Below are 27,735 nucleotides of genomic sequence, written 5' to 3' on the forward strand. Positions count from 1 at the left end.
AAACACCCTTGTCACGCGAAGTTGTGTGCTTTCAGATGCTTGATTTCGGAACCTCAAATTCTAAATCTGAGGTCTCGAAATCAAATTTGTGGAAAAATACTTCACTTCAGAGGGAGCCGTTTCTCACAATGTTTTATACTATCAACCTCTCCCCAATACTTGTTACCAAGTAAGGTTTTCTGCTAAATAATTATTTTGAGTAATTACCAATAGTGTCCACTGCCTTTAAAGCTCGGTTTGACTTTTTACCGCAGGCAATTTCCAAACTGCCCCTTTAACCAATCTGCGAGTGAAATTTAAGACCGAGATAAATTCATCCACACAGGTCTCTCTGGATGCGCTCTCGTGGCACATCGAGAGTCGCACCATATGATAACCCATCATGCTCTGCTCCAACTGCGTTTCAACAAAGCCAGGGAAATTTCTCTCTCAACCCCCCCCCCCCCTCACCCCCCCCCCCCCCCTGCAATATGCTTCAGCCCCCGACTCAATAAACACGTCGGAGCTTGGGAATCCCTCCCCCACCTCGTGTGTTTATCGAGGTACGGTCGTAGAATCACATCCATAGCGATGTAAGGCCAAAGGAAAATTTAAAACATGTTTAGCGTCCTCCCCTTTTGAAAACATGGAGGAGGAATTTTTTCTTTTTTTCCCCCTCTTTCCTTTTTTTGTTTCACATAATGGCTGTCCGACACATTTTTAAAGATAAATGATTGGGCTGTTTTTTTGGGGGGAGGAGGGGGGGGGGGGCTAAAATTGTTTAAAATTATTTGATCCTTTTTATCGTGGAGACAACATTGGCTCTTTCAGACAACACTCCCATAAACAAGATTAACTCAGGGTTGTGCCTGCAAGTTAACTGTTACTACAGTTTTTATGATTATGTTTTCAATGGCTGCTTTTGTGTAGACTTTTTTGGTCTGCCCTTTATGTAATTTTTTTAAATGTAATTTTTAATGTATGTATGTATTATTATTATCACTATATATTCCTAATTAATTGTTTTTAAAGAAGCGAGCAGAAATCACTAAACATGTTTTTCTTTTGATTTGGCCGAACATGAGGACTACCTCTGTACGAAGGTTAATTGAAACACGAGGTTTTCTCTTTCGGTATTGCACATTTGCTATATGATTAATTATTAAAAGCAAACCATTTGATGCGAGTCTGTGTGTATAGAGAGTATGATAGACACTGTGTATTAGGTTGGAGACAAGGCTAGTGCATAGAATTACTTGCTAATGTGTAGGTATTAAAGGTACTAGACACTATTGGTAATTACTCAAAATAAAAATATATATAAAAACTTACTTGGTAATGAGCATTGGAGAGCTGTTGATGGTATATATAAAACATTGTGAGAAACAGCTCCCTCTGAAGACACGTGGTTTTGAGAAAAAAGTACTTTCTCACTAAAATATTTTAATTGAATTTGAGCTCAGCTGAGGTCTCGAGTTCAAGCATCTGAAAGCACACAACTTGTGCGACAAGGGTTTTTTTCTTCCATTATATTTTCTTGCAACTTTAACGGCCAATTGAACTCAAATTTTCACAGCATTGTAATTTTTGATGGAAATGTTGAGGTAAACAAAGTGAGAAGACTGGTCTTTGACAATGACAAAAGGTGTGCAGTGTCTTTAAACCCAGTCCTTCATTGCTTGGCTAGAAAACAAATAAATTGAGTTACTTGAGCTTGACTGGCTCAAAAATGTCAAATTAAGTTATTTTATTTTTGTCAGTGGCGATAAGGAAAGATTGAGTTTGGGATTTTATACATGGATGGACTTCAAGAAAACAAAATTGTGGTTCAGACTCACTCAAAGGTAGAGACTAATTGGAAGGTATAGAAATTTGTTCTTTGGCGTATATCAAAACAATTTCATGAAAAATTTACTTTCAGCCCAAAGTTGCTGACTCATGACAAGCTATTTTGAGTTTTAAAAAACCCAGTTATATTTGAACATTGCGACAACCACACTTCAAAGATACTGTAAAACAAATCTGTTATTTTTCTTGGATTTTTTTTCTTCTAAAGATATTTATCCCACCCAGTTTTGAATGCTGAGTGTTTTTGAGTGATGGGCAGCACAGTGTATTTTGCGCAGAGTGCCGGGCGAATTTTTAGTTCTGGGCAGGCCCGCCTGGCACCGCCCATCATTGCTATAACACTGCCCTCTGCCGCCCATATTGTGCATGTTGTACAAAGACTGTACCTAAAGTGACAGTCTGATTGCCCCACAAACAATGCTTTTTTTATCGGTAGCCTTTAATACATGTAAATATAGTGAATCAACAGTGGCGCTTGACAATCCCTTAAGGTTGGGTCTCATTAGGGTCTCATGAATGAAGCAAAGTTGTTACCCAAAACGAATTTAAATTAATTATTGAAGGGAATAGTGTAGGGAGATAATCACAATGTTGGTTTGGTTAGAGCCGAATGTAATCAATTGTTGAGTGACCCAGACAATTGTAGAGTCTAGTACGAGTGATGATTTTGTCTACTCTCCTAGGTTTTAATTTAACTGATGGATGAAGTGTAAAAAACTCTGAAAATCAGTCTATGTTTTAAAGACATTGGACACTATTGGTAATTGTCAAAGATCAGTCTTCTCACTTGGTGTATCTCAACATATGCATAAAATAACAAACCTATGAAAATTTGAGCTCGATTGGTCGCCGGAGTTGCGAGATAACTTTGAAAGAAAAAAACACCATTGTCAGTTGTGTGCTTTCAGATGCTTGATTTCGAGACCTCAAGTTCTAAACTTGAGGTCTCGAAATCGAATTACTTCTTTCTCGAAAACTATGTTACTTCAGAGGGAGCCGTTTCTCACAATGTTTTATACCATCAACCTCTCCCCATTACTCGTTACCAAATGAGGTTTTATGCTAATAGTTATTTTGAGTAATTACCAATAGTGTCCATTGCCTTTAAGACTTGCATCAAAGATTTTGGCCGTGGCATATGAGTTAAAATTTACAAAAAAAAATAGGTTGATCAAAGATTTTTTTTTTTACCAGAGCAGGACTAAATAAATCTATGTTTCAAGATTTGTAGCAAAGATTTTGGCTGTTACATATGAATTTAAATAAAAGAATAATTTTGGGTTGAACCAAGAAAATATTAGCTACAGCTGGACTTTAACCTGCAACCTCCAGGACCCAATTTCATAGAGCTGCTAAGCACAAAAATTTGCTAAGCATGAAATGTTTGCCTTGATAAAAAATAGGATTTCCCAACCAAATTTCTACGTGGTTTTCAAGATAAGCATACAACAGCTGAATACCAGTAACTAGGAAATGCAACAAAATGGAAATTCGGTTTGTAATCCTGTTTTAATCAAGGAAGAAATTTCATGCTAAGCAAATTTTTGTACTTAGCAGCTCTATGAAATTGGGCCCTGGTTAAGATGCCGGCGCTCTACCATTGTACCAACTGAGCCATCCAGCCCTATGTTGGCGGTCTCCCTAAATGAAATCTATAAACAACGTGTTTTTGTTTGTGTTTTCACAAAGCGATCTTACACAGCACAGTTCCAAACTCCCATATGTGTGACTTTTGCGTTTTCATAAAGTGACCCATCTGTCTGACCTATTAAAGAATAGTGTTTTCACGAAGTGACCTATCACAACATGTCTCAATATGCATTCTTTGATACACAGTGCACTGCGGGCAAAACTTGTTTTTGTTGTTTTCACAAAGTGAGGTATTTGTTTAGGAATTAATGACTCATCAAAATAGTTGCAGGATTGAAAGCATATTGACAGATCTGTAGGAAAGAAGAAGTCTGCTTTATTTTTGTATTAAAAAATTAAATAAAAAATAGCAAGCAGCAAGCATCTTTGGTCACAATTTTTGTCCAAACACAATTTCTTTGGCTGTGGACCATAAACGTACCTTTCATGTGGGAGATTAAAGACACTGGACACGTATTTGTCAAAGACTATTCTTCATAGCTGGTGTATCTCAATATATACATAAAATAACAAACCTGTGAAAATTTGTTCTCATTCGGTCGTCAAAGTTGCGAGATATTAATGGAAGAAAAAAACCCACCCCTGCCGCACCATGAACACACGAAGTAGTGTGCTTTCAGATGCTTGATTTTGAGACCTGAAATTCTAAATCTGAGGTCTCAAAATCAAATTCGCGGAAAATTACTTCTTTCTCGAAAACTACGTCACCTCAGAGGGAGCCGTTTATCACAATGTTTTATGCTATCAACCTCTCCCCATTACTCGTCACCAAAAAAGGTTTTATGATAGTAATTATTTTGAGTAATTACCAATAGTGTCCATTGCCTTTAAAGTGAGTTTACCAAATGTAAACCTTCCCTTTAATAGAAAACTGTCATCGGATTCAGTTTCACCAAATCTGGTTAAATATTCACCTGGTATTGCTCAGTACGATATGCTAAACGTCCAATCATTGCACGCTCCTCGTTCCTAAGTGTCACTCATCAAGCAAACATCCTAATGATTTCCACCATGCGTACCATCCCACACACACACAAGCACCACACTGAGTTATTACCAACGACATCAGGTTAAAGGCACGGGATACTATTGGTAATTGTCAAAGACTAGTCTTCTCACTTGGTGTATCTCAACATATGCATAAAACAACAAACCTGTGAAAGTTTGAGCTCAATTAGTCGTCAAAGTTGCAAGTTATTAATGAAAGAAAAAACGCCCTTGTTGCACCATGGTCACACAAAGTTGTGTGCTTTCAGATGCTTGATTTCGATACCTCAAATTCTAAATCTTAGGTCTCGAAATCAAATTCCTGGAAAATTACTTCTTTCTCAAAAACTATGTCACTTCAGAGGGAGCTGTTTCTCACAATGTTTTATACTATCAACGTCTCCCTAATAATTGTTAGCATAAAAAAACTAACTTGGTAACAAGCAACGGAGAGCTGTTGATAGTATAAAACATTGTGAGAAACGGCTCCCTCTGAAGTAACTTAGTTTTTGAGAAAGAAGTAATTTCTTTGAATTGATTATTCTCTCGCAACGTTGACGACCAATTGAGTTCAAATTTTCACAGCTTTGTTATTTTGTGCATATATGTTGAGATACACCAAGTGAGAAGACTGGTCTTAAACGAGAAGACTGGTCTTAAACAATTACCAAAGGTCTCCAGTGCTAAAGGAACATAACAGAATTAGTAAGAAAAAAACTTGTCTAAGATCACAGATTTACTTAAAACTTACACGGTCTACTGAGGATGATAGTAGAAAACATCCCTTGAAATATTCCTGTCTGAAATGTCATATTTTATGAGAAATAAATAAATAAAGCTAATTTCCTGTTTGGAGTTAGCTCAGTGAGCAGTTTATTAATTTTGTGTTTGAATTAATTGTCATGCCAAAAGTTTTATCGGTTTTTCACCGTTTTCTCGTGACCCAGATGGCTAAACTTCTACAGGTTTGTCAGTTAATGTCTGGTGGATTACATAAAGTGCTTACACTGCCAGCAACTTTTTTGTTACCAATAACCAATTTTGTAATGTTCCTGTCAGTTACCATGTTTGATTTGCAAGCCACGAAGCACAAAAATTAGGTCACATATCATTTATTTGTTTGACGTGTAAGCTCCCCCCCCCCCCCTCCGTGACCTGCATGACATTTCACTCTCTTGATTGTACGTGTAAGAGTGGGAGGCCACAGTTGCGCAATCGTGGTTCACTGCGGTGTTAATTACGTAGCTGCTGGCATAGTAACATTTTGGCGTAATTATTGTGTGTGTGTGTGCGTTATGAAAGATAGAAGGTATACTGTACATGTATATGTGATCATGCTGGACTCAAAGTTATTATACAGGTTGGGTAAGGCTAAAAAGAAACCATTGTTTGATGCTAATAAATTTACTTGATATCATTTTCGTCTGTGAGTAGATTTTGGAATTCTGAAAAGAACTGTTCTACTGGCAGAAGATAGAAGTTTATATTTTGTTTTTAGTTTGCAAATCTCTCTTAAATGTGCTCTTATATCATAAATTATTTTTTGCCCGTCTCTTATTCAAAGAAAAAACAATTTTTAAAGTCCAATTATACCTTGGCTTTATTATTTTAGTGAGAAATTACCTCTTTCTCAAAAACTACGTTACTTGTAGAGGGAGTCGTTTCCAACAATGTATTATACTACTAAGCTCCCCAATGCTCGTTACCAAGTCAGTTTTTAAGTTAATATTTGTTTTGAGTAATTACCAAACGTGTACCTTCCCTTTAAGAGTGATTACTAAATGTATACCTTCCCTTTAAAGACTCTGGACACTATTGGTAATTGTCAAAGACTAGTCTTCTCACTTGGTGTATCTCAACATATGCATAAAATAACAAACCTGTGAAAAGTTGAGCTCAATCAGTCATCAAAGTTGCGAGATAATAATGAAAACCCTTGCCACACGAAGTTGTCTGCTTTCGAATGCTTGATTTCGAGACCGCAAATTCTGAATCTGAGGTCCCTTAATCAAATTCATGGAAAATTACCGGTACTTCTTTCTCGAAAACTACTTTACTTCAGAGGGAGCCGTTTCTCACAATGTTTTATACTATTAACAGCTCCCCATTACTCGTTACCAAGTAAGGTTCTATGCTAATGATTATTTTGAGTAATTACCAATAGTGTCCACTGCCTTTAAAGAAGAGAATACGAAACCAAAAGGTCAGCACAACTAGGCCCTGACAAAGTCAGCTGCAACACCCACGAGCCTTAACAGCCTTTAACCCCATGTACACTGGACTTTTCAGTTTCCAATCCAGAGACCTCCAAGAATTCTGGACATGCCAAAACTTCGGCGGGGAAAAATTGAAGGGAATTTGAACCATGCCAGCGGGGTTCTGTTCTGTGGATAGCTGGAATGTTGTGAGGAGACGGATGGGGGATAAATGTTATGAGATGGAAGTCAGATGTGGTGTCGTTGGGTTATTTAAATTTGTTGAGAATTTTTTTTTTTTTAAAGGGAAGGTATATGATTGGTTTTAATAATTATTGGTTAGAGGCCTAGTATCTTTTTCCGTAACCACATTACTTCAAAATGAAAAATGATTCTCAACATGCTTTAATCTAAAGCTACTGTACTTCTAAACAAGTGATTTCCCCCCCCCCCCCCATTAATTTTACGAGTGATTACCAAGCGTATGTATACCTTGCCCCATTCAAATCATCGTTTAGTCCTTTGTGAAATCAAAGCCCTGGCTATCAGCGTTGTAGCTAGGACATGTTTAGTGGTGGGCGCAGCTGAATTTAAACTTGGTCAGAGATTGCGAGCAGTGCGCACATACTTTGTTGTAAGGATTGTTTTCAGGGCTAAGTATCAACATTCCAATCGTGCCAAATGCACACTATGTAAGATTCAAGAATCACAATTTTTAAGTATAATGACAATTATTATTACAAAAATGTGTTAATACAAAATAATTGTGATGCATTTGTTGTGACTGTTTGTGAAATAGTTTCTGCTGTTTGCTTGTTGTAATCCCGCCGCGATGAAGTTTGAAGGTGGAGTAACTGTCTTGATAGTCTCAGGTACTTCATTCTCAGCACTAACTGAAGCTGTACGAGATACTGTTATAACAAAATGTATCTTGCTGAGATGTGTGGCCTTGGTGCATCCCAAAGTCAATAGTCTTCTTGGAGTGATAATGCCCTCTGGTAATGATGGGTCTTTAGTAATGGGTCGTACTTGTGCGATTGATGACACTTTTCGAGTACATAAAAAAGATTGCATTTGTGCAATAATGGTGCTTTCGGAATCCATAAAATAGTTGTTTAACCTTGGCAGTGTAAAAGTTAATGGTGTGTACTTTTGGGATATAATTTGAACACTGTTATTTTGAATGTCAAGTAACAATGCAACCTGACTGGGTGAGTTCTTAAATAATTTTGAGTTGAACAAAGAAAATTTGACCAGAGCAGAATTAATGACCCCCGGTTTAGCAAGCCCTATGTTGGTGGTTTCTTTATTTTTCAATATCATTGTTCGGGGTGCTGCCTGTCAGGAGCCATTCAAGTTCAACCTGTGTAAAGCCCGGTTCATACTTCCTGCGAATGCGAATGCGAGCGAATTTGACATGAATTTGACGTCACGACCCTCCTTTCGCAGCGATATTCGCAGATGAATTTGTGACGTCAACATTCGCTTCGCATTCGCATTCGCAGGAAGTATGAACTGGGCTTAACTGCTGTGTAGCCAGGGATCACATCCAAGTTAAATGATACAACCTGGGAATCCCCTTATTGGGGTTGCAACTTCTTATTTCAAAATAAACCACAAGGGAAACTGACTGGATAACTTTTTTAAAATTTAGGGTCGAACAACCCCAAAACATTTTTACCGGTACTCTTAATATTCTTTATCCCTGATGCAAATTTAACATCTATAGTATTATATCGTTGTGGTACCCGCTGCCAAAAACCTAGGATTCGAACTGCCTCTAGCTACCGGGCAACCTCAGTAGTCTAGTTGGTAAGACACTGCTCTAGAATTGCAAGGGTCGTGGGTTCGAATCCCACCCGAGTAACATGCCTGTGATATTTTTACAGGACTCGGGAAAGTCTTGAGTATACAGTGCTAACACACATCGGTGTATGGGTAAAAACCAAAATTATTACTTTTAATATTGGAGTTTGAGCAACATTGCAGGCTTTAACTTCGCTCTTGAAGGGGCACAGCTATTTTCCTCCGGTAAGGGGGCACTTCTGTGGGGAAACATTAAGCTTGTATTTGAACCTTTCTGAGGGCACCAGAGCAGAAGTACAGGGCATCTCAGCAATTTCCGTGGTACCTGTGGGTTACTTCAAGACCTAGCCTTGGAAATATTCAGAGAAATTCTATTCATTTGGTCATTAGAAAGGGGCACTTCTATGGGTAAAAATGTAAATTTGTATTTGAACTTTGCTGAGGGCACCACAGCAAAAGTACAGGGCACCGCTGCAATTTCTGTGGGTGCCGTTGGTTATTTTCAAAGCGCGGCATTGGAAATATTCAGAGAAATACTATTCATTTGGTCATTGGAAAGGGGCACTTCTATGGGGTAAAAATGTAAATTTGTATTTGAACTTTGCTGAGGGCACCACAGCAAAAGTACAGGGCACCACTGGTGTTGCTGTGGGTGCCGTTGGTTATTTTCAAAGCCTGGCATTGGAAATATTCAAAGAAATTCTATTCATTTGGTCTTTGGATACAGGGGCACTTCTATGGGTAAAAATGTAAATTTGTATTTGAACTTTGCTGAGGGCACCACAGCAAAGGTACAGGGCACCACTGCAATTTCTGTGGGTGCCGTAGGTTATTTTCAAAGCCCGGCATTGGAAATATTCAGAGAAATTCTATTCATTTGGTCATTGGAAAGGGGCACTTCTATGGGGTAAAAATGTAAATTTGTATTTGAACTTTGCTGAGGGCACCACAGCAAAAGTACAGGGCACCACTGGTGTTGCTGTGGGTGCCGTTGGTTATTTTCAAAGCCTGGCATTGGAAATATTCAAAGAAATTCTATTCATTTGGTCTTTGGATACAGGGGCACTTCTATGGGTAAAAATGTAAATTTGTATTTGAACTTTGCTGAGGGCACCACAGCAAAAGTACAGGGCACCACTGGTGTTGCTGTGGGTGCCGTTGGTTATTTTCAAAGCCTGGCATTGGAAATATTCAGAGAAATTCTATTTATTTGGTCATTGGAAAGGGGCACTTCTATGGGGGAAAAATGTAAATTTGTATTTGAACTTTGCTGAGGGCACCACAGCAAAGGTACAGGGCACCACTGCAATTTCTGTGGGTGCCATTGGTTATTTACGAAGCCTGGCATTGGAAAGTATTCACAGCAATTCTCTTCATGGGTCTTTGTTTAAAGTGTCCTATGTCAACTCGGACCCAGCATGTCCAGTCACGTTTGTCAGATTTCTTGCTGGTATCCTGGTATGGTCACCCATTGATGTTTATTAAATACTCACCCAGCACTTCAGTCTTGAGAACGTGTATTTAAAGGTCATCTGAGGTCAAGAAAGAGCAAGCCCAAAGGTGAAGAGCGTATTAATGTTATAGATATTTAATCTGCTCAGATAGTATCCGGAACTTCCATTGTTGTAAATTAAAGGGAGTTAATCGTTTTGTGGAGGGGTTAAAGGCTAATTCTTTAAGTGGGAAAACCATCTTTGAGTGGTAGATGGATCAATGAGAATGGAATGAGAGAATGACACTGGTTATGTTGGTTTAATCGTAAAGCAAGTAACGGTTCAACTGGTTTGATGTGTGGAACTTCTTTTATCTGTTTTGTGACCTGGTTTGGCCTCACTTCCTGTCCAACCAAAATATAAAAAAAATAAAAATAACATGTTTTATGTCCACATTTATTTTTTTTTATCCAAAAGCCCATTGTAAAGATGGTTATGGTATAGTGAGCATCCTGTGATAATGATTTCGTCTGAAATGCCTATGTTTAGTAGGAATAAAGAAAACTTTGGTGAGAAAGGCGTCTTTTCGAGATTAAAGTTTCTGTGATTTCTGAATGCTGTGAATGAAGATGTCGATGATACCTGCTACACACAAATGGATTTGAGATTCTTCATAAAAATACATAGTTTTTTTTTAGAACTTAGAAGTGTCCCGAATATCTACTCCTCAGCAGTAGAATCTAAAGCAAGACAGTTCTTTAAAGCCATTGGACACTTTCGGTAAACAGTATTGTCCAAAGGCCCACACTTCGTGTACGACAACTGATATAAAAAATAACAAACCTGTGAAAATTCAGGCTCAATCGGTCATCGGAGTCGGGAGAAAAGTAAAGCATTTCATGGAATAATATTTCAAGAGAAGTCTTTCACCACTACCTTCTGTAAACCCTGTAAGTTATTTGTAAATCTGTGACTTTTTTTTTTTCTGTGCCGAAAGTGTATAATGGCTTTAAAGAACAAATTCTACCCGGCAAGTAGACTAAAAAAATTAGATATAGAATTTATATTTAGCTGAACCTTTCAGCTGAAACCAACAAATCCTTCTTCTCGGTAATTTGGCCTATAAATCAGCATTAGGTTGGCGAAAGCCAATCCATGACCCTTCATAATTTTCCTCATTCTTCTCGTGTCTTTGAGCGCCGTCTTATCTTGAAACTTTCTTCTGTTTGTCTCGTCATGAATTCTTTCTCTGTACTTAACGTCACGTTATCAGTGATTTTCAGCCTGGCCATTTCGGCTGTTTCCAGTCCTGAAATATCACAACCCTGGGTTTTTATTAATAGATTGCTGCGCTGTATTAACTTATTGACCTTTTCTTCAAGAGTGCATTCATGACCAGCTTCGCATTCGAAATGTTGAACAAACATTTTTAAAAAGGATTTATTGGGTTTTCGTCAGACGGAGGTTGCCGTTAAGAATAGGAAATGATTCCATGATATGAATGCTTAAAATCTGAGGGGTTTGTACGTTCTTTTAAAAAAAAATACCCTTTGTTTTTTATTTGATTACAGGGAATGATTTGAGGCCTCTGAATTTCAATTTCAAACATGTTGAAAGGGCAAGGCCATTTTCATTTCGCAAAGGAAACTTCCATTGTAAATCTTAAAGTCAATGGGATATTTTTGAAGGGCACCAAGGGCCAAGACTAGGGGGCAATGGAGGACGTGTAATTCCAGACCAGGGGCCAATTTCATAGAGCTGCTTAAGCAAAAAATTTGCTTAAGCACGAAAAAAGCTCGCTTATTTTACACATGTTACTGGCCAAAATTTCATGCCATATACATTGCTTGTGACTGGTATTTAGCTGTTGTTTACTTAGCATAGCAATTGAGTGGAGTCTTGGCCGGTAATCTGATTTTACTAAGCAACGAATTTTTTTGCTTTAGCAAAATTTTGTGCTTAAGCAGCTCTATGAAATTGGGCCCTGTGGTTCCGTCCAGCAATTTGTGCATCTGCCAAAATATCTAGACTAGACATGTTGTGTGCACTGAATGCTAGTACTCGGGAGCAAATGATGGGTTTGTGTATTAATATTTTTCCTCGCCTTCCATCTCTAGGTACCTGGTTCGAATCACACCTGGGGCACTATGTGGATTGGGTTTACAGTCCCTAATCGAATGTGTGGGTTTGGTGGACATGAATTTTGAATGCTGAGTAGCAAACGATGACTTTGGTGGTCAAGTTTGCTTAGTGGTATCTTTCTGCTCTTCCACCTCTAGGACTTCGGTTCCAATCACACCGGGGGCACTATGTGGACTGGGTTTACAGTCCCTTACCTGAATGTGTGGGTTTAGTGGACATGAGTTCTGAATGCTGAGTAGCAAACAAAGACTTTGGTGGTCAAGTTTGCTTTTTAGTGGTATCCTTCCGCTCTTCCACCTCTAGGATCCCGGTTCCAATCACGCCGTGGGCACTATGTAGATTGGGTTTACAGACCCTACCTAATGTGTGGGTTTGGTGGACATGAATTCTGAATGCTGAGTAGCAAACAAAGACTTTGGTGGTCAAGTTTGCTTAGTTGTTACTTTCCGCTCTTCCACCTCTAGGATCCTGGTTCCAATCACGCCGTGGGCACTATGTAGATTGGGTTTACAGACCCTACCTAATGTGTGGGTTTGGTGGACATGAATTCTGATTGCTGAGTAGCAAACAAAGACTTTGGTGGTCAAGTTTGCTTAGTGGTATCTTTCTGCTCTTCCACCTCTAGGACTTCGGTTCCAATCACACCGGGGGCACTATGTGGACTGGGTTTACAGTCCCTTACCTGAATGTGTGGGTTTAGTGGACATGAATTCTTAATGCTGAGTAGCAAACAAAGACTTTGGTGGTCAAGTTTGCTTAGTTGTTACTTTCCGCTCTTCCACCTCTAGGATCCTGGTTCCAATCACACCAGGGGCACTATGTGGATTGGGTTTACAGTCCCTGTACCTGATGTGTGGGTTTGGTGGACATGAATTCTGAATGCTGAGTAGTAAACAATGACTTTGGTGGTCAAGTTTGCTTAGTGGTATCTTTCCGCTCTTCCACCTCTAGGATCCCGGTTCGAATCATGTCGTGGGCACTACGTGGAATGGGTTTTCAGTCCCTACCTGACTGCATGGATATTTTGTCAGGAATAATTCTCTGGGGTTTGCCTCCCACATCTCAAAGTGAAACTTCCTTCATTGTCACCTCTCTATTGGGTTCTAGAGAAGCGTTTACAGTGTCTTTCTCAAGGATACAAGTGGCATGACCGGGACTCGAACCCCCACCCTCATGACTTAGGCACCAAGCCAATTTCATAGAGCTGCTTAAGCAAAAAATTTGCTTAAGCAAGAAAATAGCTTGCTTATTTTTCACATGTTACCAGGAAAACTTTCATGCCATATACATTGCTTGTGACTGGTATTTAGCTGTTGTTTACTTAGCATAACAATTGATTGGAGTCTTGGCCGGTAATCTGATTTTACTAAGCATGGATTTTTCTGCTTAAGCAAAATTTTGTGCTTAAGCTGCTCTATGAAATTGGGCCCAGAACTTGAATTTGATGCTCTTAACAACTAGGTCATTACACCCAATAATAATTTATTACTGTAAAGCTAATTTTAAAACGAAATCACAAAATTTAAATTCTGTACGAATTCATCAACACTTCAACCTTAGGATGCCCACTACAGCCACACTTTGTAATTTATTACACACCGCAATAAATAACAAGGAAATATCTGCATCTTATTGTTAACGTCACTCAGAACATGAAATCTGGATTCCTTCAATTGCTGCCGCATATCTTTTCCTCTGACCCTTTTCTCCACCAAGATCAATCTTTCTTCAAAGGTGCATAACTTCCCAAACTTTATGGAAAGTTAAGAGAAAAATCGTGTACCTGTCAACACTTTGAGGCCAATGTTTCACTCTTGATGTTTATAAATTCTCTTGATTCTTTATTCAGCCCTTTTCACACTAAAGCAATTTAGCATAGGTCCCTTGCTTTTAAAGGCAGTGGACACTATTGATAACTACTCAAAATAACTATTATCTTAAAACCTTTCTTGATTACAATTTCTAAACTTGAGGTCTCGAAATCAAATTCGTGGAAAATAACTTCTTTCTCGATAACAACGTCACTTCAGAGGGAGCCGTTTCTCAACATGTTTTCTACTATCAACCTCTCCCCATTACTCATTACCAAGTGAGGTTTTTTGCTGATAATTATTTTGAGTAATTACCAATAGTGTCCACTGCCTTTAAGAACTACAGCTAGTAAACTTGCCGGTACAACCATACATTTTTTGTGATCTTCCAAAGCGTCCAACTCTTTAATATGCATTATGATTAATGTCCCAACCCTTTAGTCTCTACAGTCATATCCAAGGTATGGCTAGTCCATCCTCAGGTGATGGTATTCTCTGCTTTGTGGTTCTCCACGGGTTTTGCGGTTTAGTCTTCTGTGGGCTTGTTTGTGCTATTGAGCCCTTGATAGTCATAAAGGAAAGGCACAACATTCTGATTTGAATTGTCATTCTGGGTGTGAATGATCCCTGGGTGCTTAAAGCCATTATACACTTTCGGAACAGAAAAAAAAAGTTCACAGGTTTACAAATAACTTACATGGTTTACAGAAGGTAATGGTGAAAGACTTCTCTTGAAATATTATTCCATGAAATGCTTTACTTTTTGAGAAAACATTAAAACAATAATCAATTTTCGATAGCGAGAATTACGGATTTATTTTAAACACATGTCATGACACGGCAAAACGTGCGGAAACAAGGGTGGGTTTTTCCGTTTGTTTTCTCCTGACTCCGATGGCCGATTGAGCCTAAATTTTCACAGGTTTGTTATTTTATGTATAGGTTGTGATACATGAAGTGTGGGCCTTTGGACATTACTGTTTACCGAAAGTGTCCAATGGCTTTAAAATATACCGCAACACATTTGAAAAAATGAGTACAGTCAAGCTGCCAATAGACCTTTATCAAGAGAAGTCTTCTTTTTTTCTGTACCGAAAGTGTATAATGGCTTTAAGCCCTTTTTAGGCATCATTAATCTCTTGCATCTTTGATGACCAATTGATTCAAAATTTCACATACATTGTTTTATGCATATGTTGGGATTGCCAAGTGAGAATTACTGGTCTTTGACAAGGTGACCAGTGTACTGTAGCTGTAGCAGTGGCCAAAACGAACATGGCCCAACAGATCTCACCAAGTCGGAAACCATGTGATCCCTTGACCATGTGAGCAATAATGCAATAGCGCCCTCTGTTGTCATCTGAAATGTTTGTGTCATCAGAAGAGAGGCTTTCAAAAAATAATTGTAAAAAGGATTTGTAGAGCTGACAAAATATTTGCAGACAGTAATGTTTTGAGTGTTGAACCATAAATCAAGAAATAACAAATCTACAAAAGTTTGGGCTTATCCCTTTGTGTCTTGGAAAATAGTGAAAAACTGTGGACAAATTTCAGCTTGTAAGCACATTGTGCTTCACACTGAAATCATTGCGTTTTGGTAGCTTTTTCTTGGTTATGACTTCGTTTTGGTAAAATATTTTACGAGGAAAAATAGTTCTAGCGTGATCTTCGTGATTAGCAAGCATTTAGACTTAACCAATGATATTTGTTATCTTACCAAATCCATTATAATACTTTTAAGAAGAAATAATTTTTTTCCCTAATTTAACTTCTTTATCTGTAATTGCAGAGAAGAAGGTAGATGACTAATTTGATTAATTTGCATATTCATTTAATTTGCATATTCATTGATTTGATTTCAGTGATCCAATGAGGGAAACAAGATGATGACAGCAGAGCCGTCCATGGACAGACACATTCAACAGACTACTGAGCGTTTGATTTGCATAAAGCAGGTGAGGTCATGAATAAATTATCTAGCAGTGTTTAAGGTCATCAATCAATAGAAAATTGTCAATGAATAAATCTCAATAAATTAATCAAGTCAGTTGGTCAGATAATTAAGTGTTTGCATTATATGGCCTTCCTTAAATGAATTAATTTTCTCAAACGCAGCCTGCTGGTTTTGTGTGTCATATAATAATTGATTTTGGTTTTGAAAAAAAAAAAAAAATTGATGAAGCCATTCAGCTTATGACAACCACCGTATATCCAGGGATCACACCCTCATGTTAAGGATACAACCTTAGAGAGGCGTTAGAGTTTCATTTGGACACCCTGTTCTAAATTTGGACACTTTCTGTGCTACCTATCATTTACATAAGTCAGGCTTGTATGCTTTGTATGCTTCGTTTTTGAAAGGGCAAGGGCACCAAGACGGCACCAAGACATTTTCTCATTGGTAAATGGCACCCTATGAGCAAATTGTAATTTTCTACTGCAGTATTTCAAGGGCACCAAGGCACTGGGCATGGAGGCAATCGCCTTCGTTGCCTCCATGAAGTATCAGGCCTGATGTAAATGTATTGTAATTGATCAGTTTGGACTACCTGTTTTTGTTTCCCGCCAGCAAACTTGGACACCCTTTCACCAAATCCTGGCTGAAACCTTGGTGGGAAGCGGTGGCAGCAGAGGGATAACCCCAATTATAACCCTTAAAATCATACCAATAACTACAAACCTTCTGTTCCGCTACACCCGGACCTACCGCCCCTTCTGCTGCTCGCATTGTCCCCAAAACTGTTACCAAATTATGTTCGTTGCTGTCAGACCAACTTAAAACCACCTGGCTGGCTTTAATTGGACGTCAAAACCTAATCACATTACTGTACATTGTATATAGCGGGTCCGTAGATAAATTATCCACTCGGCTGTGAAATTCATACCATTTATGTCCTGACTCATGTGTTTCTCTCCCAACGTTCAAAAGTTCCCCCCTCAGAAATTGATTTTTATTTTTTTTCGGTGACGATCCAATTTCGCCTGAGGGCAGTAGTAATTGGCACATCATTAGAATACTGTTCAAGCTGAAAAACCAAAGCGGGTTTTTAAGTCTGGCTTTTGTCGTCTTACTTTTGGTGCTTGATTCTGTGAATGGCTCTTCCCTACAAAGCGGATTAGTTGCTAAGGGTAAAGGTCATGAAAAGGTCAAAGTTTATTGTTATGTTATGGTTTTGATTATGTGTGTTTTTTATAAAACAATATTTATTTTCATTTGTTGTAGACCATGATTTTGATTTTAAAATCAAAAATCAACTTTAAATTGACGGAATATATTTTGGCAAATTATTTTGTTTCTAGAATTCCAATTATAAATATTTAAAGAATGAAAAACACTTCAGGTAGCACCAATCTGTTTTACAAATTTACATTTTCAAACAGTATCTTGGTTTATGGCTGAATTATAAAGAACGATAGAATCAAAGTCTGATGTGTAAGTTAGCAGCTGAATCAGTGTCTGTCTCAGTTTTTATTTGAAAGAATGTAGAGTTCATCCACGTTTAAAGGAGGTAACAGTGGGTGCCAAAAGTAGTTAAAGGGACACGTTGCTTTGGATCGGGCGATGGTCGATGAAAAGCGGTTGAACATGCATGGTTTAAAGATGTTTTAAAAGTAGAATATATAACAATTCACACAAATATGCCTCGAAATTGAATGGTTTTCCTTATACGAAAGGAACAAACATGGCACACCATTTGTGGAGTAATTTTTTTTTACTTCATAAAATGGCTAACTTGTGTTAATTTGCAAAGTAAAAGGAAAACCATGCAATTTTGAGGCATGTTTATTTGGATCAGTATATTCTACTTTTAAAGGCAGTGGACTCTATTGGTAATTAGTCAAAATAATTATTGCCATAAAAACTGACTTGGTAGCGAGTAATGGGGAGAGGTGGTTGGTATAAAACACTGTGAGAAACGGATCCCTCTGAAGTGATGTGTTTTTCGAGAAAGAAGTCATTTTCCATAAATTTGATATCGAGACTTCAAGTTTAGAATTGGAGGTCTCGAAATCAAACATCTAAACGCACACAACTTCGTGTGACAAGGGTGTTTGTTCTTTCATTATTATCTCGCAAGTTCGATGACCGATTGAGCTCAAATTTCCACAGGTTTGTTATTTTATGCATATGTTGAGATACGCCAACTGTGAAGACAAGTCTTTGACTATTACCAATAGTGTCCTCTGTCTTTAAAACATCTTTCTAACCATATGCATTTCATCCCCCCCAAAAAACCAACAAAAACATGGACCAACTCAACCGATCCAAGGCAAAATAAACTTTGAATAGAGCTTCAGCCATCAAAATAGCCACAGTCACAGCTGTTTTTGTGAAGGGGAAAAAGAAAAAGAAAAAAAAAAAGGTCCCAAATTTTGGGAAGTCTTGCCTGTTGAGATGTGATTCACCTGATTTCATCCGAAAGTGTTACACTTAGAGTTAATCAAGAGTATTGCGAAGACACAAGCTGATAGTGTGTAGCAATCCCAGTCAACAATTGATATTTGTTCATTGCATATTATCAAGCTTACACATTCACAAAATTAATAACAATTGAAAGATATACATACAATAAATGCCTATCACGTTTTGTTGTTTGTCCATTTTAATCTATTCATTGTGGCCACTGTGAAAAAAAAAGAACGAAAAAAAAAACCCAAAAAAACCCACATCTCAAAAACCAACTGATGAAATGAGGGCAAGCCCATTAAATGCAAATTTACAAAGCTGCTGATATTCATTTGGCCAGGGACAAATTGCCCCCACGCATTGCATATGTACACGCAGTACGCCGATGTGATCTTTTGAAAATCCAAGCAACTCAAAAAGTCAAGCAGTACGGAGACGGAATACAGAATCAGTCCCCTGGAGCCTGGAGCCCACACTATAAATTAAATATGATCCATGCCACGTCCAATCCACTTGCGGCCTCGGCTTATCTGAACCAAATGCCCAAACCGGTATAAATTAACATTTTTTTATTTTTTTTACCATCGCTCGACCGTGTCATCTGCCCGTGCTACTACCAGCGTCATCCATACTAGTCCATCCTTGCAAGTCTTTTGTCCAGAAATTAACGGCACACACGCACACACTCATGTAGACATATACAATGAATTTCCTTCAATAAACCTCATCCCCGCCTTCTTATTCAACGTTTTTTTTTTCTCCATTCCAGTTGCATCCCCCCCCCCCCCCCCCCCGCCTCAAAATGCAAAATTACAAAACAAAAAAACTGTACGTCATTGCATTTGTCCGTTTGAAAACATAATATTCTGAACGGGATGTTGAATCTGTTGATGTATATTTGATTGCGATCAGAGAAGAAGCCTCAGAGTTACAATGCTTGTGAATGAAAAACTAATGAAGGTAATGGCATAATAAGATGAATTACTTTCCTTGAACGGTAGTTCATAGTTATTGAAATGAAACCATGTGCATCCTTTGCATTGGAGAATAGAAACCTTACTTAATGTTGAGAGCCTTCTGATGTCGCTGACGTTTGTTTACTTGCAAAGTCTCGCCAGGCACTGATTGAGTGTTAGGATTTCCTTGAAGTTTTCTGCGAAAATGATGATAGCTTATGGGATTGAAAATTGATTCCATTACTTTCAGTGATTGAGAAATTAGAATTAGCTGTTGCAAACAACTTCCCAACCAAAAGGACGGATGGTATAAATGCAAAAAAAAAGTTAATGACTCTTCTTGTGATTGTTTAAAAAGATACTGTTGCCACTTATTACATACAACCTTATGACTACTTGAAAATTAATTATGTTTACGTTATCTAAGACAAATTTACCCAGCTGTTTAATTTTAAGGGTGAAAGGTGAAATTTTATTAATTTGTTGTGATATCATTGAAAAGAATATGAGTTCTTCATCAGATGATTAGGATTCCCTTCAATTTTTCTTCGGGGAGTGATGATAAATTATTTATGTATGGGATTGAAAATGGATTTTACTTATTTTAGTGACTGTTAAAAAAGAATTGTAGCAACTTATTATAGACAACCTTAAAGGCAGTGGACACTATTGGTAATTACTCAAAATAATTATCATCATAAAACCTTTCTTGATTGTGAATAGAGCTCCCTCTGAAGTGGCATAGTTGTTAAGAAAGAAGTAATTTTCCACAAATTTGATTTCGAGACCTCAAGTTTAGAACTTGAGGTCTCGAAATCAAGCATCTGAAAGCACACAACTTCGTGTGACAAGGGTGGTTTTTCTTTCATTATTATCTCGAAACTTCGACGACCGATTGAGCTCAAATTTTCACAGGTTTGTTATTTTATGCATGTTGAGATACACCAAGTGAGAAGACTCAAGTCTTAGACAATTACCAGTTGTGTCCACTGTCTTTAATGAGTACTTGAAAATTATTTCTATCGTCTTAGGAAAAATGAAAAGGTGAAATTTAATTAATTTGTTGGGATATTTATTCAAAGAATCCCTTCATCAGATGAATATTTTAATCGAGAGATATTGTGTAGGCTGAAAATGAGACCACAGAGTTGTAAAACCTTTAGGATTTATTTTGACACTGACTATTATATTTATACGGTCGACACTGTGGTTTAATCAATATGAATTGCCACTTTCCCATCTCTTGAACCCAAAGGAGCCAGGCTGCTGTGAAACTGGGCCGGGTCTCCGGAGGAAAAAATTGCCATGTAGATGTCCTTGGAGTTTTATCCCATTAGATTAGAGGGAATCTATTGCGTATGCGGCTCATTGTATGGCGCCCTCTTGTGACAGGGTAGCCTTTGACTTTTGAGAAGCGTCAACTTTTTTATTTTTTACGTCTCTTGAGAGTTGGGGATATTTTTGTTTTTTAAATTTGCAAGAGACTTTTCAAAAATACATTTACGGCATTGAGCATCCTCTTGTGATTTAAAGGGGAAGTTAAATGTCTTTTTCATTTACTCTTTATTTTTTACAAGTTTCTTAAATTGAATATGAGTTTAAAGGGAGGGTACACCTTGGGTAATTTCTCCAAAAAAATACCATAAAAGAACTTACTTTGTACGAAGCGCTGCAGCTGTTGATAATGTGTAACATTGTGAGAAACAATTTCCTCTCAAGCAGTTTCTCACAATGTGTTATACCATCAACAGCTCTCCTTTGCTCGTTACCAAGTAAGCTTTTATGCTAACAATTATTTTGAGTAATAACTTAAAGTGTCCAATGCCTTTTTAGGTAGCATCCTGGAAGTCATGTCAAATTTTGAGGCAAACTGTGATTTCATTTATTTTGTGCCAATGTTTTTGGCTTTTGTGTTCATCTCTACAGCAACTTTCCCATCCAAGCACTTTTCAGACAGCAGCGAGAGAACTTCTGGAATGGTGTGCAGATCCACGAGCCTTCCAACGATCCTTTGAACCAGGACTTATCGGATGTTTAACGGTAAGCTTAAGGCTGGTCCCACTGCAGCGATAACGAAAACGATAACGATCATGATGTAAAGAAAACGCATTCTATTGGTCGTTTTGCTCCACGCAGAATACCCACACGCTCATTCAACCAATGGAATGCGTTTTCTGTGCGTTGTTTTGTTATCGTAAAATTAAAATAAAACAACCATTGGAGTCAGGTCGAGTTACTCGTCCTAACCTAGGACTAGCCTGAAGTTTTTAGGCCTAGTTTTGTGAAATTGATCCCAGATCAACTTTGTTTCAACTTTAACTTCAACTACAGAAGAAAGAGATAGTTCTCTTTGTAGTTTGACCAGGAATGTTTATGTTCCAACATTTGCCGCAGTTGCATAAATTATTTCCGAAGGGTACATTATACCTTCCTCTCATAATATATTATTGTTGCGGTTGTCCACATATAGTGAATATGTTTAGATAGGGGAAGTTCTGTTTCATACATGGGAAACTCTTTTGATTTTTCTACTCTGGGTTTCAGTTTAACGACTACCTGTTTCAGTCTTCATGTTAAAGGATTTGGGTACTTTTTCAAAATGTCCATAGATTTACCTTAAACTTACAGGGTTTGAAGATAATGATAGTGGAAAGCTTCCCTTCAAATATTACTTACTGAGGTGCTGTAGTTTTTGAGAAATGAGTAAAACAATGTCATGAAAATATGTTTGTAAATGCTTAAAATAATTTTGGTCTCATGAGACTAAAATTATTTTCATGACATTGTTTTACTCTTTTTCCCAAAACTACAACACATCAGCATGTAATATTTTCAGGGAAGCTTTCTACTATCATTGTCTTCAAACTGTGTAAGTTTAGTGTAAATCTGTGGACATCGTGTTTTTTGTCCTACAAAAAGTACATACACCCTTTAAAGGTGGGGTTTCCATTTTGTTTTGGCAAAATTATGAAGGTTTTAACTGTGGCTTGTTGAGGATGAGCAATTAAGAGCACCGGACTGAAGCTCTGTTGTGTCTGAGTTGAAAAGTTCAGACCAGAGAAAATGAAGATTTAAAAGAAAATTAAGAAAACTAAAGATGTTTTTGTTATCAAAGGTTGAGTAATTTATCATGGTTTATTTGATTGACTAAATTCATTGATAAATTACGGCTGACTTAAAAGCAGAAACTGTATTGCTATCAACAAAGTGTTTGTCATTAAAGGAACAGGTTGCCTTTGAGTTTTTTTGATTTTCTTTTTTTTTGGGGGGGGGGGTTGGGGGGGGGGTCAACATTTTTGTTTAAAAAAAATATATATGGTTGGAAAGATATTTTAAACGCTCACACAAATATGTCTGGAAAATATCTAACTTTTTGTTTACTTCGTGAACTAACACAGTCTGTCATTTCGTTGATCCAAGTTTTTTACTTCACAAAATGGCAGACTTTGTTAGTTCACAAAGAAAAAGGACAACCACGCAGTTTCAAGGCATATTTGTGTGAATTATATATAGCATTATTATATTTTACTTTGATAAAATCTTTTAACCATGATCTTTTCATAACAAAAACCTCTGTCAGACACTTTTTATAACCCAAAGGGCCCAATCTGAGGCCGCATGTTCCTTTAACCAAAATCAGCTTTCACAAGTATCATTTTGTTCTTTTATTGGGGGCAAAGGTTTGATCATAATTTGATTAGCTGTTGAATGATAGCAAAGTTTGTGATTCTTGTTTTGATCTTGATCAATCACTGGGCGCTTTTGAACAATAGAGGGTTTGGTTTTTCGTTATTGTTATGACAGTAGCAACATCGGAAAGAAACATGCTGGCCAACTTGTGTAAGTTATTTAGAATCTTTATTGTTTAAGAGGCTGTTGAAGGGGTGTCATGGCTGAGTGGTTAAGAGCATCAAATTCAAGTTATGTTGGTTAAGACATCAGCCGTCTATTTCACCAAACTCTTCCTAATTTAGGATTAATCTTAGGACTTAGGACGAGTTGAATCCCGTATCCAAATACGTAGGAAGCATTCAACCCAAGTTGGGACGGGTTACTCGTCCTAGCTCGAGTTAGGATTAATCCTAGAGTTTCGTGAAATCGGCTGCAGAAGTGTTGGCTCGAGTGTGGGTTCGAATCCCAGTCGTGACGTGTGTGTGTCCCGGAGCAGTCTGTTTTAAAATACACTTCTCTGAACAACTGCACAGAGAACTCTCTCTTTCTTCTGTTTGTAATTCAAGGTAGATTATAAGAGAGAAAAAAAAAACGGACCAGGGGTGGATTTCACAAAGGTAGTCCTAACTTAGGACTAGTCCTAGGCAATGCTAAGAGATAGGACTGGTCCTAAGTTAGGATGAGTTACTGGTCCTAACTTAGGGCTGGTCCTATCTCTTAGCATTGCCTAGGACTAGTCCTAAGTTAGGACTACCTTTGTGAAATCCACCCCAGGAGTCCAAGTTTCTGAAGTTGCCGCAAGCACTCTCTTCTATTTCTTGTTAAAGATAGAACACAAAAGCTCGCTTAGCACAGACAACTCTTGAAGTGCATCTTATCCTTCCAGTTTTGTATCTGGTCCCCTTTCCTCCCCCTCAACACATATCCTTGATCTATAACCTCCTCTGCCTTCCACTATCTGTCATTACCCTCAAATCCGCATTGAATCCATTCTAAGTTTGGACGATTCACTCGTCCTAACTCGAGATAGGAGAGTTCCTTGTAATCGGCTGCAGGTACGAAACCTCATCGGACTTCTTGCAAACCTGACTGTACCTCATTTGTCCGTTCACAGATTGTCAGCCGAGTTGCAGCCCAGAATGGCTATGATTTTGACCTAGGGTATCGTCTTCTAGCTGTTTGTGCCGTTCACAGAGACAAGTTCACTCCTAAATCAGCAGGTAAGTTCATACCTTTATATTTTATACCCACCTACTCCCCATTCCGACCACAACCATTTATTTGTTTCATGTATTAATTATGGTGGTTGTAAAGTCAAGAACTCGCAGCAAAAGCAAACCTAATCGCTACACTATACAGCCAAGAACCCAATGGAGAGAAGACAACAAAGGAAGTTTTGGTCTTCTGGGGGAGAACTCCAGAGAATTGAAAAAAAAGAAAAAAGAAAAAAAAAAGGCATTAAAGAAGGGACTGGAAACCAAATCCACATTTGCCCCCGGCGGGATTTGAACCAGGGTTCCAGAGGTGGAATGCAAGGCGAAATACCTCTACCAACCCGACCGCACTTACCCGTAACAACCTACATTTTTTACAACCATTTTCTACTCCATAATACATACATGCTTTGATGCAAAAAGCAAAACGCCAGAACATAGCTGGGGTCGATTTCACAAAGAGTTAGGACTATTCCTAACTTAGGACTAGTCCTAGGAGATATACAAATTGCATGGATAGTTAGGACGAGTAACTGGTCCTAATTCAAGATAAGACTAGTCCTAACTCTTTGTGAAATCCACCCCTGGTCCTGTAAAGTGGCCTGTTAAAAATCACATTTTGCAAGTCCATTTTCATACAAATTATAGTCATTACTTTGATCATTTTCAGCAATTATTTTTTTTATTATTTTTTTTTTTTTTTTTTTTTTGTTGGGGGGGGGGGGGACAAGTTATCCAAATAATATTACTTTGAAAGGAATCCTTTCTCAAAATAGTTTTCTCAACAAGTAAGTTTTGAAAGTCATAATTTCTTTTGAGTATTTATTTACCAATCAGCGACCCTACCTTTAAGATCAGAATATTTTGAACTCCATCCAGGAGAACGTCAACCCTGGAAGCAATTTTGTAATAACATGCAAACAACAGAATATATCCCCGTCTGATCTGAAACACTATTTACTATTTGGGACTGAATCTCTTTACACTGTGTTAGCCCTCCAAGCATCGTTACCCTTTGAAAAGTTCACGGCTTGTTTCACGGCTAGCCCTGAGCTGCTAGCGAGAAACACATTTGCATCAAAGTGAAGATTGTCTCTACATACATGTATGAGCTAGCCCTGTGTGACTTGCATATGTAGGTAGAGGTCAACACATTAGTTTTTACTGTGTTGGCGATATACTGTTAGCATACAAATAGGTAGTTTGAATTCCTCCACACCTCAGCATGCTGATTCCAAGTCTTGTACCCTGTCTTCAACAACTATGACTTTACTGGTTTTCCCTCTGACGTGAAAGGGACCGAACTTCTCCTTAGTGAATCGGAACAAAGCTTGTAGGACAAACTATCATCTTGTTACTGAATCTTAATTTCTTGAGTTGGGCAATTTCATAATCATAGACGTTAAACCAATGTTTGCATGAGAGAGATGGGCTGTCGCCAGCTTGGTGTTTATTACACTGTGTGGAAGTTTGCAGAGTTCCCTTGAAGGGAAAATCCTCTAAACACCCCCAATAAACACACGCAAGCAAACAATCAAACAAAAAACACTGTATCAAACAAATGAACAAACTACCAAAAAACAGACAAACTGAGATACCCCTTTTGATTGAAATCAGAATCAGAAATCAAATTTCTCCCAAAACTTGTTATTTCCACTAAAAACTTACTATAAAGGCAGTTGACACTATTGGTAATTACTCAAAATAATTATCAGCATAAAACCTTACTTGGTAACCAGTAATGGGGAGCTGTTGTTGATATAAAACATTGTGAGAAACGGCTCCCTCTGAAATTACGTAGTTTTCAAGAAAGAAGTAATCGAAAAATAAGCATCATCAGAAAGCACACAACTTTGTGTGAAACGGGTGTTTTTCTTCCATTACTATCTCACAACTTTGACGACAAATTGAGCTCAAACTTTCACAGGTTTGTTATTTTATGCATAGGTTCAGATACACCAAGTGAGGAGACTGGTCTTTGACAACTACCAATAGTGTTCAGTCATCTAAAACTTACAATCGTCTTTACTCATCTGTAAAAAGAAACATGATGAAATGAACATGAAATGGGTTAATACAGTTGTCTGCTAAAAACAATGTGTATCTGTTATTGGCAACAAACAAAATGTTTTCAGGAAGCTTTGGCGAAATGAGACTGGGCAACAAAAGCCATCTGGAACTGATTTCACCTCCGTCACAAACTAAACACACACAAGAAGTATTTTCCTGTTTTGTAACAATTTTATAAACATTGAACGGAAACCGGACTCGATAAATTCCAGGAAATGTTTTTGTCACAAACATATTCAGAGAAGTATTTTTTATTTCACCAGTGGTCTCCGTCTGTTCCTTTGAAAGATGTTTTAGCCAAAGATAAGCGCCTGTACTTTAACCAATATATTCATATTGTCTTTCTTCTTCGTGGAAATAATCTGTTTTATGTTGTTTCAAATGGGGGGTGTAAACAGTTTCTTAAAGTGTGTGATCGAATCCCATGCCACATTTCATCTGAAATGAATTCGGTTCAGTAACTCAGCAGTAAGTGTATGTAACCGGCCTAAAGAAATAGGTCCATTCCAACGTAGAGACTCATGACTTCAGGGTACCAGGTAGCATATGGCGACGAGTTAACATTCTCCGTATATCTCAGGCCTCGTTTGGTAATGCAGAGCGATAGCATTAACCACTCAAGGCACAGTGCATCGAAAATATCCTAAATCTCAAAGTCTGTCTAAAGTCAACAAATATCGCTAACCAATTAAGTTTCATACTGGGTACGTCACCCAAAACATCTAGGGGCCGATTTTAAATCATTCTATATTTAGAAATCTGGCACTTCAGTGATGGTGATGGAGAGAGCCCTCTGTTGTCAGCATAGGGCCAGTGTGTGTATCAGACTAATGTAGCAAATGGAATTATTATAAATCTGGAGTTTCGATTGAAAACCCTTTAAAACCTTTTCATGGATGTCATCAATTATTTCTCCCTTTAGCGCTCTTTCAGTGCAACCAAATCTTGAGTCAATTAAAGATTTATGAAAGGTTGAACTGAGGTTGTTGGGGGGGGGGGGGTGGTAACTTGTCGTGCTTCTACATTGCCATGTGCTATAATGGGGTGGGGGTTACTGGTGGTGGGTCTACACTGCCAAAGGCAATGAGAAAGGAACCTCCATGTCATAAGTCAGCAAGTGTTTAAAGGTATTATTGATGAAGCTGACAAAACAATCACACACAGTGTTCATGTTTCGTGTGATCAGCATACTTGACACAGCAAACCTGTATAAATTTGGGCTAAATCTGTTAGTGAGTTAGGAGAAGAAAAGAAAACGGATTTTTTTTTTTTTAGTTGTTCGGCAGCTGTAAACACATTTTCCATATAGTTGGGTGGAACAATCTGAACCAGCTGTTTGTTTTATATGTTTCCAGATACAGTTTTCTTGAATATGTTGCAGAAGTATTAACTTCATAATTGGTAAACTTCATCATTCATAATCACTAAAACAATTAAACATCAGTGTTTTTTATCCTCGCCAATCCTGTACGATACCCTTTAATCTATGGATTGAAATATTTATGGCTTCCTCAGTTTTTAGGAAAAAAATCATACAAATTAAAAAGACTAAATGTCATTTTCT

At 37.9% G+C, this 27,735-nt stretch overlaps 1 protein-coding gene across 1 annotated transcript in view; it reads left to right on the forward strand.

Annotated features, from left to right (window-relative positions):
- LOC139952867 (zinc finger MIZ domain-containing protein 1-like) overlaps window positions 1-27,735 on the forward strand; it is a 164,320-nt gene that overhangs the window by 36,686 nt on the left and 99,899 nt on the right. Inside the window, exons 2-4 of the mRNA XM_071952128.1 lie at window positions 15,714-15,806; window positions 21,142-21,255; window positions 24,002-24,107. Coding sequence (XP_071808229.1) covers window positions 15,735-15,806; window positions 21,142-21,255; window positions 24,002-24,107 — 292 coding nt within the window. The 5' untranslated portion in view covers window positions 15,714-15,734. The remainder of the gene's footprint in view (window positions 1-15,713; window positions 15,807-21,141; window positions 21,256-24,001; window positions 24,108-27,735) is intronic.

This window comes from Asterias amurensis, chromosome 21, assembly GCF_032118995.1.
Source record: "Asterias amurensis chromosome 21, ASM3211899v1".
Classification (NCBI taxonomy): domain Eukaryota; kingdom Metazoa; phylum Echinodermata; class Asteroidea; order Forcipulatida; family Asteriidae; genus Asterias; species Asterias amurensis.